Source organism: Giraffa tippelskirchi, chromosome 12 (genome assembly GCF_054371585.1).
Source record: "Giraffa tippelskirchi isolate mGirTip1 chromosome 12, T2T-mGirTip1v1.2.pri, whole genome shotgun sequence".
Lineage (NCBI taxonomy): Eukaryota > Metazoa > Chordata > Mammalia > Artiodactyla > Giraffidae > Giraffa > Giraffa tippelskirchi.
Genome location: NC_137286.1, coordinates 33,482,694 through 33,498,075, shown reverse-complemented (window position 1 = coordinate 33,498,075; position 15,382 = coordinate 33,482,694). Strand labels below are relative to the sequence as shown.

The window sequence follows — 15,382 nt, the reverse complement described above, 5'->3', positions numbered from 1 at the left end:
AGGCAAGATAAAGAAAGACATATATCTAAAAAAAATTTTTTCAGTACCAAGACTGAGTTCACTGTATATAGAGTTACTAAACAAGGAAAGGATGAAAGTGAAAGTCGCTCAGTCGTTTCCGACTCTTCGCCACCCCATGGACTATACAGCCCATAGAATTCTCCAGGACAGAATACTGGAGTGGCTAGCCTTTCCCTTCTCGAGGGAATCTTCTCAACCCAGGGATCAAATCCATGTCTCCTGCATTACAGGCGGATTCTTTACCAGCTGAGCTATGAGGGAAAAAGACAGCTAAAGGGAAAGAACGTCATGCAAGAAGTAATGGTGAGGTTAAAAAAAAAAAAGCATAATTTCTAAGCCAGTAAAGAGAAAAAGATTGATTAAAGAAAATTCAATCAAATGAACAAAAGACAGAAAAGGAAAAAAACAAGAAGCAAAGTAAAAAGTATAATTAAACTGGAAATTCAAAGTTAGAAGGCAGAAATAGGTAAACATGTATCACCAGTCCTAATAACTACATGGCTTCCCTAATAGCTCAGTTGGTAAAGAATCCACCTGCAATGCAGGAGACCTGGGTTCAGTCCCTGGGTTGGGAAGATCCCCTAGCGAAGGGAAAGGCTACCCACTCCAGTATTCTGGCCTGGGTCGCAAAGAGTGGGACATAAGCAACTTTCACTAACTACATGGATTAAATTAACCTAATAAAAAAGACAGATTTTTTTAAGTCTTTTACATGTGGTCTCAAGATACTAACCAAAAGAAAGCCAGTCTTACACTGGATTATTTTAATTCACCTCTTTCTGAAAGTGATCACACAAACACAACTTAGTAAGGATAAGACAGACATGAATAACACAATTAAAAAGCTTGATCCAACAGACAAACATACAATCCGTTGTCTATCAAATAGACAGTACTCATTCTTTCCAAGCACACATGAAGAGTTTATAAAAACTGATCATATATAAGGTCAACACAAAGGACATCATAACGAATCCCAGAAAACTGACAGTACACCAGTTCTCTAACACCAATGGTTAGAGCTTAATTATAAGTTATGAAATAATATTTTTTAGAAGATAAAACTCACATACTCATAAACTAAAAAATACTTTTGAAAAACCCACAGGTTAAAGAAGCAATCACAACCGAGATTTTGTACTAACCAGTGGAAGCACTGCACATCAAAACTCGTGGGATACAGCAAAAGCACAACCTTGAGAGAAATCAGCAGCTTCAAATGCATTTTTGTTAAGTAACAAGAATTTCAGAAGATGTGTTAAACACATAATGAAATAGGGTTAAAAAGCAGGACAGACACACAGAGTACAAGTAAAATTTAGGAAATCTAAATAATATCAGTGGATCCCATCAATGTCAAGATCCAGGTTGTTATCATATACTACAGTTTTATGAAGTGTTACCACTGGGAGAAACTGGACAAAGTGTATAGGATCTCTCTAAATTATTTTTTAGAACTGCATGTGAATGTACAATCATCTCAATGAAAACGCCAATTTAAAAAAAAATCCCCAACACTGATACTAACACATGCTGATAAGGATGTGAAGCAACAGGAATTCTCTTTCATTACTGGTAGGAACGCAAAAGGGTACAGGCACTCTTGGAAGACAGTTTGGCAGTTTCTAACAAAATTAAACACATTCTTTCAACACAATCCAGCAATCGTGCTCCTTATTGTTAATATAAATGGGTTCAAAACTTCTATCTACCAAAAACCTATACACAGATGTTTATGGTAGCTTTATTCATACATGACAAAACTTAGAAGTAACCAAGATGTCCTTCAGTAGATGAATGGATCAACTGCGGCCATCCAGAAAATGGAATATTATCTGGTGCTAAAAAGAAAGGAGCTATCAAGCCATGAAAAGACATGGAGGAAACTTAAATGCATACTATTAATACTAAGTGAAAGAAGTCAATCTGAAAAGGTTGGTATGAATAGGTGGAGCACAGAGGATTTGGGGGGCAGCAAAACTATTCTGTATGTTACTATAATGGTGGATTCATGTCACATGTTTGTCAAAACCCATAGAATGTGCAACAAGAGTGAACCCTAGTGTAAAACGATGGACTCTGGGTGATAATGATGTGTCACTGTTGGTTCACCAACTGTAGCAAATGCAGCACTCTGGTGCATGCTGGACATGTGTGGGAGCAGCGAGTATGTGAGAAATCACTGTACTTTCTGCTCGATTTTGCTGAGAGCCTAAAACTGCTCTAAAAAATAGAATTTTTTTTTAAATGAAATGGTGCTATTCACATAAAAAATAAAACAGAGCACATTAAAAGAAAGTAGAAGAAACATATTTATGCAGCACATAATAATATCTGCTATTATTCTGCTGGTGCTGGGACACAAGAGATAAGCAGAAGACATCCCCATCCTCTTGGAGCTTACCACTGAGAATAGGAATCAGATATCAAACAAATAAATCACACAAATATAAAAGAACAATGTTCAATTATAGCCAAAACAGGCAAACTTCATTTTATTGTACTCTGCTTTACTGCACTTTGCTGATACTGCATTTGTTTTTTTTTTACAAATTTAAGGTCTGTGACAACCCCGAGTTGAACACATCTATTAATGCCATTTCCCAACAGCCTTTGCTCACTTCATGTCTTCTGGGTCACATTTTGGTAGTTCTCAAAATATTAAAAAATTTTTCATCACTGTTATATTTGTTATGGTGATCTGTGATCAGTCATCTTTGATGTTACTATTGCAAAAATGTTACAGTTTGCTGAAGGCTCAGATAATGGTATTTTTTTAAATCAATAAAGCATTTTTAAATTAAGGTATGTACACTGTTTTTCTAGACATAATGCTACCGCACACTTAGCAGACTACAGTAAAATGTAAACACAACTTTTACAGGCACCAGGAAACCAAAATATTCATGTGACTTTATTGCATAGTGATATTCACAACCAAATCTGCCATATCTCCGAGGTATGCCTATAACATGACCCACACTAATAGTGCCTCGGAGAAAGTGATGTTTAAGGTGATAACAGAAGCCTGGGTAGGAGTATTTTAGGCAGAAAAACCAGCATACGCAAAGGCCAGGGTGGCTGGAGTACAGTGATAGGTCAGGATATTGGCAAAAATAAGGCTGGAGAAGCAGGCAGGATCAGATTATGCAGGTTCTGGCTTTTACAATTACAGCAACAGCCAGAAAACCTTAAGGGCATTAAAGGAGTGACATAATCTGATTTGGTTTTTAGAAGATCACTCTAGCTGCTGTGTGGAGAATTAGACTGGGGGAGGGAGGACACCGAAACTTGTTGATAGCTACAGCAGTAAGTAGCTGGGATTAAGCAGGTGATGGTGGAGGAAAGAAGTGGCAGGATTCTAGATGTTTAGATGAGAGAATTGACAAGGCCTGGTGATGGACATCACCAGATGGAGTGACAGAGTAGGAGGTATACAAAGTCGGCCAGCACTAAGGTTTCTGAATGACCGAGTGGGTAGAAATGCCCTTTACAGTGAAGGAAAATAAAGGAGGAAATGATCGTGGGGGGAGTAGGTTAGAAAGTAAGAGTTATATGCATTAAACTTGAGGTGCCAGTAAAACATCTAATAAAACATCCACTGAACTTAGAATGGAAACAAGGACTCAAACAATATACATTGGACTCAATGGCTTGTGGATAGTATTTAAAGTCATGAAAGTAAAAGAAATTGCCCAGGGGAAGCATATCGAGAAGTGGGTTTAAAACTAAGCCCTGGGGAACTTGGAGTTCTACAGGTTTAGACAGAAGAGAAAGAGATCACAGAAAATAAACCAATGGATGGGGCTACAGAAAGCAAAAAAGAAAATGTTTCAAGGAGAGGAGCCCACTGAATTCTACTGAATATTGCAGAGAAATCACAGGAGGTGAGGGCAGGCGGGGCTTAGCAACATGATGATCCCTGGGAGGCCTTACCAAGAGGAACTTCACGGATATATATACACAAGAGACACAGTCCAGACTGAAGTGTGTTGAGGAGTGAGTAGAAGGTGACAAACGAGGTAAGGCGTGCAAACGATTCCTCTGAGAAGCTTCGTTATGGCAAGTGGGGGGGACAGTCTGGACTATACAGTGTGCTGGAAGGAGATGTACGATCATGGGAAAGCTTTTAAAAAGTGACTTCTCTGGAATTCCCTGGCAGTCCAGGGGTTAGGATTCTGTGCTTTCACTCCTGAGGCCTGTGTGTGATCTCCTGTTGGGGAACTAAGATTCTACAAGCCACCCTGCGCAGCCAAAAGATAAGTAAACAAAAATTAAAAAAAATAAAAAGTGACTTCTGATTCCCTGGTAGCAACTGAACTGGGAAGATTTATTGATTAAAGGAACTTAAAGAGTCAGGGAAATGGGCTCACTGATGGAACAAGTCCTGAAAATTATCAAGGGATGAGACTGGAGACACATGAACGGATGAGTCATTAAGTCCCTAACCAAGTATTTATAAGAATTCAACATAAAGCTTACTTCTACCTAAAGGAGAAATATCCCTATTTTAACATGGAAAGAAGCAGCTTCAAAAATGCAATGGCTTTAGCTCACATAATCCTGAAATGCTTCAGAGAACCCCAGAATACTAGAGTTTGGTCACAGTTCTAGAGAACTTGAAAAGGAGCTGTTTTAGAGCACTAAGGTTTATGCAACATCTTACCCCTACAAAGGTAGTAAAAACTGAAAAGTTACAGCTTCAAAAAGCATTTAGGCGCTAGTGACAATTCAACCTAACCTTTGCATCATGGCATACATCTTAGGAAGATTTTTCACACTTGTATTCTCTTCTTTCACCTTTGTAATATCTTTAAAACTGTTTCCTGAGGATGGCAAGAAAGGATTATGATCCTCTGGGAAAGATGGAAGCATGGGTTCAGAATGGTAGGAGAGGACATCCATCCCAAGCGCTATAGCAAGCGGTAGAGACAGGATCTAAACCCACATCTTTAGTTCCAAAACCAATGCTGATTTAATAATCACATCTCTTAATACATAACAAGGTTGCTGAGTATTTATGTCTTGACCTTTTGGGGTTCATATCTAGAAGGCCAACCAAGTTCTCTCACAAATCAACACTGACATCTTAGATATCATGAAACATTGGGCTGGAAGAACGCACTGACAGAGCACAGTTGTAGGTCCCAATCCTTTTCCAAGTAATGGACAGTCTGTTCACCCACATGATGATGGGAGAAGATATAAACTCAACACGGATATTGAAAACAGAAGTGAAGAAAACTCCAGGTTGCCAAACACTTCAGTTACCAAGATCAAGACACAAAGGAAGCATCTAAGGCAGTGTCTGATGAAAGCAGAGAGTCTCTGTTCGCTTTCTAATTACACAATCTAGAGCAGGGTTTCTCAACCTTGGCACTACTGACATTTTGTTGTGGGGGATTGTCCTGGGCATTGCAGGATGTTTGGCAGTATCCCTGGCCGCTACACACTCTTGTGCCAGCAGTACAACTCTACCTGCCCCGGTCATGACAACTAAACGTATCTCCCAACATTGCCAAACATCCCCTGGGAGCAGGAGGGGGTGAGGAGATAGTCTCCATTTGAGTAACACTGATCTAAACGGATTCCACCATGAATACAGAAGCTAAGGGCATGCAAAGTAGACCTACAAAGAAAGCGGAGAAAGCTAACGATCTTATTTATTTTCAGGCAATAGTTTGCACAACCTTAAACTAAAAGCATTGAATGTTCCACAGACAAGCAGTATGAACCCAGAAAAGTAGGCTAAGCCCAAGAGAACACACCTCACTACTCAGAGGAACTCTTGGTAGTGGATTCTGGAGACCAAGCAGTCAGTCAACCTTCCTCCTTCTCACACTCAGTAACAAAGAGACTGCCAAAGTACAAGAAAATCAGACACGCTCTCTGGTTCCCATATGCCCATCAAGCCATCATTCATCTTCCTATTCCACAGGAAGGAGCCTATACCCTTCTGGAAAACTTGGCTTTACTAATAGGGGAGATAGACAAAGCCTGTACTGCCCGAACTGCTCTCTTTCCAGAAGGACAGAGGACCACCCCTAATGGGCCAGCAACACTCCTAGCTGGTTCTATGTTGATGGGGTTCTATTGATCTCCCTTGAGAGAAGTGACACTCAGCTCTCTGTTGCCTTGTTCTACGATTACTTACTCTGCCCAACGAAATCTGATGGGTTTTAGAAGCTTGGTTCAATGACATCATCCATCTTCCCATCACTCTGGTGTCAGAGAATACCACTGTAACAGTCCAGGCCTTCCTTAAGAATGAATTATTTTCCAAGAGTTTCTTCAAGGAGAAAACATCAAATAATTTTGACTTTACAGGCTATAAAATGATTTCAGAAACAAAAGATAATCTGTGGAGCCCTTAAACTTCTCAAATTTTGCTTTGTAGTTGGCAGATGCCTGCTGTAGTCCCCCAGAGCACCCCTAATTCTTCTAAAATATTTTTGAGTATTCCTGTTGATTTACCAAGCTATGTTAGCAATGCTGCAGACAAAATCAACTTTATCTTGGTGTATGAATATCTAAAACAAAACTGTTTTAAAATATCTGCAGCAGAGCTCAGATTGGGCAATTGGGCTTTAACTGACTCAGGACAGAGTAAAATTGTTACAACCCAAGACTCAAACCCAAGAGGCAGACGTTTCCACACTGCCTCTGCTAAATGTAGCTGGAGGGCTCTTCAAGGGAGAAGCAGAGGCTTTAGCCCCGGAGTATGGGCCTGACCCAAGAAGCTTCTGTAAAAGTCTGTTGTGTGAAAGAACAGAATAGACACTGTCACACATTAATAAGATCTTTTTCTGCTCTCTAGAAGTTAAATGTGTAAGAAACAAGACTTGGAATAATAATAACACATTTTAAAAAAGCTAGTCTTAGTTTGTAATAGTTTCTATGGGCTCTCGCTAGGAATATCATTTTTTTAGTCCCCTTTCCAAAGCACAACTAAAAAGTTTTTAAAATCCCCAAGCACATTAACTACCACTTTCAGAAGCAGGATTAGACAAAGGGAGGGCATAGACCAAATCAATGTTGAAGACTTAAATTCAAAAGGCGAAAAGAAGGTGCACATCTGAAGTTTAAAGTCATTCTTACCCCGTGACCCTCTAACCCAGCTCTTGATCTCCAAATTCAGGGGGAGGGTAAATTTAGGGTGAAAGATTAGGCCTCAGCTACGTGGCTCAGACGGTAAAGAATCTGCCTGTAAGGCGGGAGACCCGGGTTTGATCCCTGGGTTGGGAAGATCCCCTGGAGGAGGGCATGGCAACCCACTCCAGTATTCTTGCCTGGAGAATCCCCATGGACAGAGGAGCCTGGTGGGCTACAGTCCATGGGGTGGCAAAGAGTCGGACACGACTGAGCAACTAAGTGCACACACACACTGGCATTTAAAAACATTCTGGCAAGTGCTCGGTCAGGCAGTCTATAATTAGTGAGTATGCCTTGGAAATTTAAAATGAACTCAGAGGGTTTCAGAAGCCAACAGCCAGCCAGCTTCCTGAGGCCTAAGCTGCACAGGCACGGGGCTGATGCTGTTGAGAACCGGCGCTGGGTGCCAGCCACGGCGCACACGTGTGTGTACCCACATGCTACTTCTGCAGAGTGTCTTTTTTCAGGGCTCTCAGGGCTTGGCCTCCACACCTGCTGCACTTCCTGGAGACAGACAGGCACTGGAGCTCCACTTGTTCCTCGCACGAGGCTGCACTTTCTAGGAATGACCGCACACACGCAGAGGCTGGCCGGCTGCCAAGGCAGGGGCAGCCCGGCCGCCGCGGGCCTGAACTTTCCCAGTGCTGTCAGGGCGGGCTCCCGCTAGGAGCTGACTCAGCGGCCGGCGTGGAACTCTGCCAACCACACAGCCGTTCGGGGGCTGCCGGCAAGTCACAGATGTTTTGCTAAACCAAAGCAATCAGCCGGGGGGCGGGTCTGGGCTGGCAGCCAGGCTGCTGCTGTCGGGGAAGCTAGGACTCTCTGATCCTAGTCCGAGCTCTGCCACCACCTTCCTGGTGATCAGAGGGGAAACCTCTGCGCCTCTCGGTGTCCCACCTGCTTCTGAGCATGTCTGTGGAGCTGAAGCGGAGGATGGCACTGTGTGCATCAAAGAGCACCTGGGGCACCACTACCACCCTGTTAATCCTCACAACATCCTTGGAGGTATGCTTCCCTATTTTTATTTCACAGAGGGCTCAAAGGAATTAAGAGCCCTACTGAAAGATTACAAGGGTAATAGATGGAAGAGATGGTATTTGAACCCACTTTGCTGGCTCTGGAATCCTCTGCAAACACTGCTACTGTAAAGCTCAGATCAACTGCACAGGTAGGGCTCCTGGATACAAAGATGCTGATTTTTCAGCCTACAAAGGTCCCTTCTCGTAAGGATTCTTGGTTGCTCTGTGTAACTCCATAGCTCTTCACAACTGATTTCTAAACAGCATCATTGGACCACAAGAAGTATATATGCTGGGCACTTCCCTGGAGGTCCAGGGGCTAAGACTCCGAGCTCCCAATGAATAGGGCCCAGGTTCCATCCCTGGTCAGGGAATTAGATCCTGCATACAGCAACTGAGAGTTCACATGCTGCAACTAAAGACCTCATATGCCTCGACTAAGAGCCGGCAAAGCCAAATAAATAAATAAGTAAATAGTTTTCAGGAAAAAAAAAAAGTACATGTGCTTACAGGGAGTACCCAAATATTACCAGCTTTATTATGAACTCCCTGCCTTCACACAAAGTCACTTGGCCTGGAAGAACTGATAATCACTCCCATTCTTTGGGGGAAGAAAAGGAGCATGGCAAGTCAGAAAGACAAGCAGAAGGCGAAGAAAGCACAGATTCCTTAGGCTCCACCTCCTGAATTAATTCATTAGGACCCTGGAGTCTACATTTTTTAAAACTATTTTGGAGCTCTCCCTAGATGACTCTCAAGCTCTGCCTTGTGTAGTAAACACTGAAGCTTGCCTTGGCTAAAAAGAGAATTGTGAGAGCCTCCCTGGTGGTCCAGGGGTTAGGACTCAATGCTTTCAGCGCCTGGCCTGAGTTCAATCCCTGGTTGGGGAACTAAGATCCTGCAAGCCGAGCAGCACAGCAAAATAAATGAATAAAAAGAAAATTGTGAGGTCTACCCTTCCATGTTTCAAAGGAGGTAAAATAAGGGTGAGATGAAATCATATCTACAAGGCTCTTTGCTGGAAAATATACACAATGTAACAGCTTCCCATCAGCCATAGTTAGCAGCAAAACAACAAAATTGCCCTTAAAAAGCTCTATCCTGGGTTAGCCTGGAGCTAAGACACTATCTTAGGCAAGACAGTTCTCTTATCATACTACTACTAGAAAAACTGAAATTGGAGTCACACATCTCATTTTTAGATATCCCTCATAACACTGTTGCAACCTCATTCTTCCTCAACGCCCCTCCCCCCCAAAAGACTGTATTGACAATCTTTCCCATTAAACTTGGAACTATCTATATTAGGAGTAACTTACACATTTCACTGCTCTAATCAAGAAAACAACTATGAGGGAAAAACTCAAGGTCTATTCCTGTCTAGGCTGCTGGTCACTGAAGGAGGCTGAGAAGACACAGACTGGCACAGACCCTGGCAGTCCAGTACCCCTCCCTGGCTAGTCTTTCGGGGGAACAAAGAAGCCCCCAAGCAGAAAGACTGACCTGCTTGAGCTGCTCATCCAGATTCCAGCCCGGCTGCCCTGCCGCGGAGACTGAAGTGGAGGTCTTAGAAGCATCTTTGGTATGGTCTTCTTTAGCTTGCTGTCCATGGGGTGGGAGCCCTGGTGCTGGGAGCAGACCAGGTAAGGGAGCTGCTCTGGGGTCTTGGCGAGCCACCTTCTGCACATGAAAATATTTTGAAGCAGCCTGGGTCTCTTTCTCAGCCACCTCTGCAACTTCATCATCCCCATCCTCACCTTCCAAACCTCCTTCCTCTTCCTCAGGCTCTGAGTTCACCTTGCTCCGTTCAAAAACTCGGGCCACTGCGGTGGCCGGTGGAACTCTGGCTGAGGGACCCAGGGCAGGGCTGCCAGAAGGCTTCCCAGGTGTGGCAGAAAGGTGAGTCTGCTGTGTGACCAGCTTCTGGGCGTACAAGAACGGGGTTTCTCTCATCTGCTGCCCCTGCTTCTCTCTGGCATCCATCTGCAGAGGAGCCAGGTGGGGTGGTTGTGGCGGCGGCAGCGGCTGCTTCTGCTGAGGGCGCAGTGGCTCCATCACTGCCTCGAGTTTCACCCACAAACTGGCATGGCTCCGAACCTGGGCACAGCCCGACAGGCACACGGGGTCTAAACCTTCATGTGATTAATAGAAACCACATAGATGGAGAAAGAAAGAAAAAAAAAAAAGATGTAAAACATGTATAAAAAGGTTTTCTGGGCTTCCCTGGTGGCTCAGTGGTAAAGAATCTGCCTGCCAAGGCAGGAGACCTGGGTTCGATCCCTGGTCTGGGAAGATCCCACATGCCTCAGAGAAACTAAGCCTGTGCGCCACAACTACTGAGACTGGCTCCAGAACCCAGGAGCACAACTACTGAAGCTCGTGTGCCCTAGAGCCTGTGCTCTGCAACAAGAGAAGCCACCATAGTGAGAAGCCTGCACACCATAACTAGAGACAGTGCAGCAACGATGACCCAGCACAGCCAAAAATAAATAACAAATAATTTAGGGGGAAAAAAAGACATTTTCTTTGCTCCAGTAAAGGGCATGAGTTCTGAGCATTAAACATGTGCCGGTAAACCTGAGTGGTGGGAGTTTGGGGCAGGTGGGGGGTGGTGGTAGGTGGGTAAGAAAAAGTGTGAGGAACAGGAACAGGATTTAAGAGGAGAAATATCGGATGAATCTCAGTAGTGCTGGACAACTGGTGGGTTTAAAACAAAGTAAACCTAGATGACATGAAGTCTGCAAACATCTGTGTTCTGATCTCGCTTCCTCAACATTATCAAACACTAATCTGTTTATTACTGAAAAAGCAACTGGGTTTGCACTGTACAGAGGTTGTGAGTAGGAAAACCACAATAAAAAAGGGAAAGAAGGGCCTGCCTACAAGAAAGAGACTATTGCTTATGTTCCCAGGCCCATCAGAGAAAGATATTACCATCAAAGCAAGACAGAGTTATCAGGCAGACACAAAGATTTTTCTCATAGAAAAGCAGAACCCGGCAAACTCCCCTTGGGTTTAAACTTTAAAAATTTCCCAGAATAAATGGCCAGCCTGCTTTTTGAGTGGGCTGAGCCAATGCTAACTGGACATTATAGCCTCAAAAAGAATCCAATTTCAACAACATGAGAGAATGAAACACGAAAGGAGGCAAGAGTTTCAAATTGCAATCGTCAACTCAAAAACAAACGGGGGGGCGGTCAGGGGTTAGCGGAATTCCTCTGGAGATTTTTAAGCTTTAATTAATTGTTAACAGGTATCAATATTGTCTAAACAAGTCAAAGCTTCTTTTTAAAAAATTTTTTTAAAGCTTCTTTTTTCTAAACAGTCTAGTAAATCTCTTCACATCCCCTTTCTTTCTGATTCATTTCTATGACATTCTATGACAAATACAAAAAGGAAAGGCTTTCAGGCCAAAAGTATTCTGGGGGCAGGTTTATCAGCATTCTTACCAATCAGTCTCCAAACACACACCCCTTTCACACCCTCTCCTTCTCTCACCAGCCCCCCTCTTCCCTTCCTCCTTTTCAGGCCCCCACCCCCAGCAAACCTCACTTGAGTTATGTTTCCTCAGCAAGTCTCCGCAACTGAATGGATTACTATGCATGGGCAAATTTTAGGTGAACAGGACTTGCAACATGGCGTACAGTGCTATTATCACATGAAAGAAGAAGCAGCAATGCACAGGTTGGGACTTGATAAATTTGATAAATGCACTGTTCCACTGTTTAAGGATTGGGCAGAAAGACTTGAAAAAAAAAAAAGAAAGAAAGAAAGAAACCTAAATGGAAGTAATCACACCCCTAGCAAAAACAACTACTTGGATTTATGGTTTTTTTTTTAACAGATTGAAAAGGTATAACTTTTAAAGCTAGACAAAAAAATAAATTTTTAAATTTTCATTTTCTGTTTAATCTTAGAAGTACTTCTTTTGTTTTTTGCATTCTGTGAAAAATTCAAATTCCAATTTGCCTCTTACTGCCTCTACTTCCTCTCTTCGCACTTTAGAAAGTGTGAGTTATGCCTGCAGCAATACTTTCATTCTGCTATAGCCCTTTTTATAGTGTAACAAAGCATGAAAAGGTTTACACCCACATTAAATCCAGCTGCCAAAAGTGTTCATTTAAAATAAAAACAATCTGCATCAAAGAAAAGTAAACAAAAGAATAAGGCAAAGCAAAGAATCCAGAATCCGGTGGTCATTTTCATTCTCCTTGTAACATTATAACATCAATCGATCACAAGCGGGGATAATTTTTCAAACAAGTCCTGCCAGTCATCGAACAACTGTTTCTCTTCTGTGGCACCATCTTCTCTGTATGCTGTCCCCAGCGGGGAGGGGTGGGGGGGTATCTCACAGCCTCTTTAGGAAGACTGAGATGACTCAGTTCTACAACTCGATGCGTACACCCTCCCCCAAAGAGCTCATCTTCCCCCTGACCCTAAGCAGCTAGTAGATCCAAACAACAATACCACCTGCCTACTTTTAGAAAACTTAGGTCTCAAAAATCTAAACCACTCTATCCCTTCACACGGCCCCCTCCCCCATTTCCCCTAAAGTTCCCGGACCTGCAAGACGGGCGCAACGGACTCCTTGCAGCTTTGAAGCCCGCCTCGCCCACCATTCCTTCTACCTTCGCTGCCAGATCCCTCTGCCAGCCCCCTTTAACTCCATACATCCATCACCCCGCCATTCTTTACATCCCCCCAACCCAACTCTATCCGTTTTACCTCTACCAAGCCCCCATCCACCCCCAAGCCAATCCGATGGCTCTTCTTAGATCGTCCCAACGCCACCTTATCTTTGCTCTCTCCGTTCCCAGGGGCCCCTTACTCTTCCCATCCCTTTATCTCAAATCACCCTAATGGGCGAGGGCGCTTCTGGGCTCCTCCCAGCGCTCTCACTTTTCCTCCGCGGCCCCCCATGCTCCGCCGGCCCGCGCCTTCACGTCTCCCGCTACACACCTGCCTTCCCTTCTACTCCTCCGTCTCCTCCACCTGCCACAGCACCCGCTCCTGCCGAGGCTGAGGGAGACGGACCCCGCGCGGCTTACCTGTGCGGGGCGCCCCGGGTCCGCCGGCGGCGCAGGAGGCGGTCACTCAAGCCCCGGCGCTGCAGCTGCGTTTCGGAGATCTCCGCAGCCTGGGGCCACAGCCGGGGCGGGGCCCGCACCGGAAGCGGCGCCGCGGGGCCGAGTAGCCGGCCCGGGGCGGGCAGGGGGCGGGGCCACAAGGAACGGGCGGGGCCTGATGCCGGAAGTGGCCAAAAAGGGAACGAGGGGCGGGGTTTAGCGGAAGTGACTTCCAGAGACAGCTCCGCCCAACTGAGTCGTGGGCGGAAGCTACTGGAAGCTGGCAGAAGCTTTCGCCAATGGGAAAGCACAAACACGGAGGAGTTCCGGTGAGAGCACTTCCGCGGGGAGTTGAAAAAAGCCGGTCGGCTTGCTCCCTTTTCTGCGAGAGTTTTCTAGCTGTGAGGGTTGGTGTAACGCGGGCCAGCGGTAGGTTGGGCGGAAGGTAAATAAAGGACAAGAAGTGTCAGGGTTTTCTGCTGCTGCGGTCACCTCCCCAGCCTCCTGCCTAGAAACCGGTCTTCCTCTGCGATTCCCGCTTCCAGATTAGCTTTTCTGTGTCCTCTGAGGATTCAGCATCCCCTGCAACTCTCTCATATGGGTTAGTATTCTTACTTCCCAGGTTCCAGAAGTGGGGGCAATGTGCCAAATACTGTCACCTCTTGTAAAAGCCCTTGCTTCTGTGACGCTTACTCGTAAGACTTTGCCACCCATTTAACCACCTCTGTGAAGATGATCTGTTAATATGTGCATCCAGCTCCTTTTCTTACTTTCTCTAACCATCTGCCATCTTGATAAATTCAGAATCACTGACAACTCATTTAACTTTCAGGCTTCATCCCTTATCTCAGTCTCCCAATCCTAGTAAAAAAAACTGGATCTTGTCACCAGAAACTCTGTCGTGTTAGGAATCAGTAATTCAAACATCCCTCTATCCAACCGCAATCTGATAACCTTGAGCTTGACTGCTCAAGAACGTCACCATAACTGTCTTTTTCACTTCATGAGAACCTCCAATCTAATGAAAGCTTCTACTTAATTCCCACTCTTCATTTTCCTCCTTATCCATCTTAAATTCAATGTTACATCATTCAGTTCAGTTCAGTCGCTCAGTCGTGTCTGACTCTTTGCGACCCCATGAACCGCAGCTCACCAGGCCTCCCTGTCTATCACCAACTCCCGGAGTCCACCCAAACCCATGTCCATTGAGTCAATGATGCCATCCAACCATCTCATCCTCTGTCACCCCTTTCTCCTCCTGCCCTTAATCTTTCCCAGCATCAGCATCTTTTCAAATGAGTCAGCTCTTCACACGAGGTGGCCAAAGTATTGGAGTTTCAGCTTCAACATCAGTCCTTCCAATGAACACCCAGGACTGATCTCCTTTAGGATGGACTGGTTGGATCTCCTTGCAGTCCAAGGGACTCTCAAGAGTCTTCTCCAACACCACAGTTCAAAAGCATCAATTCTGCGGCGCTCAGCTTTCTTTATAGTCCAACTCTCACATCCATACATGACCACTGGAAAAACGATAGCCTTGACTAGACGGACCTTTGCTGGCAAAGTAATGTCTCTGCTTTTAAATATGCTGTCTAGGTTGGTCATAACTTTCCTTCCAAGGAGTAAGCGTCTTTTAGTTTCATGGCTGCAATCACCATCTGCAGTGATTTTTGAAGCCCAAGAAAATAAAGTCAGCCACTGTTTCCACTGTTTCCCCATCTATTTCCCATGAAGTGATGGGACTGGATGCCATGATCTTAGTTTTCTGAATGTTGAGCTTTAAGCCAACTTTTTCACTCTCCTCTTTCACTTTCATCAAGAGGCTCTTTAGTTCTTTTTCACTTTCTGCCATAAGGGCGGTGTCATCTGCATATCTGAGGTTATTGATATTTCTCCCGGCAATCTTGATTCCAGCTTGTGCTTCCTCCAGCACAGTGTTTCTCATGACGTACTCTGCATATAAGTTAAATAAGCAGGGTGACAATATACAGCCTTGACGTACTCCTTTTCCTATTTGAAACCAGTCTGTTGTTCCATGTCCAATTCTAACTGTTGCTTCCTGACCTGCATACAGGTTTCTCAAGAGGCAGGTCAGGTGATCTCTTACTCTTAAGCCTGCCC

At 44.4% G+C, this 15,382-nt stretch overlaps 1 protein-coding gene across 8 annotated transcripts in view; it reads right to left on the bottom strand.

Annotated features, from left to right (window-relative positions):
* ARID3B (AT-rich interaction domain 3B) overlaps positions 1-13,358 on the bottom strand; it is a 49,075-nt gene extending 35,717 nt beyond the window's left edge. For all 8 annotated transcript variants that reach the window (XM_081549452.1, XM_081549455.1, XM_081549451.1 and 5 more), the window contains exons 1-2: positions 13,244-13,358; positions 9,696-10,324 (exon numbers count right to left, since the gene is read on the bottom strand). In XM_081549452.1, the coding sequence (XP_081405578.1) occupies positions 9,696-10,247 (552 nt within the window). In that variant the 5' untranslated portion in view covers positions 10,248-10,324; positions 13,244-13,358. The remainder of the gene's footprint in view (positions 1-9,695; positions 10,325-13,243) is intronic.
* Between the last annotated feature and the right edge of the window lie 2,024 nt (positions 13,359-15,382).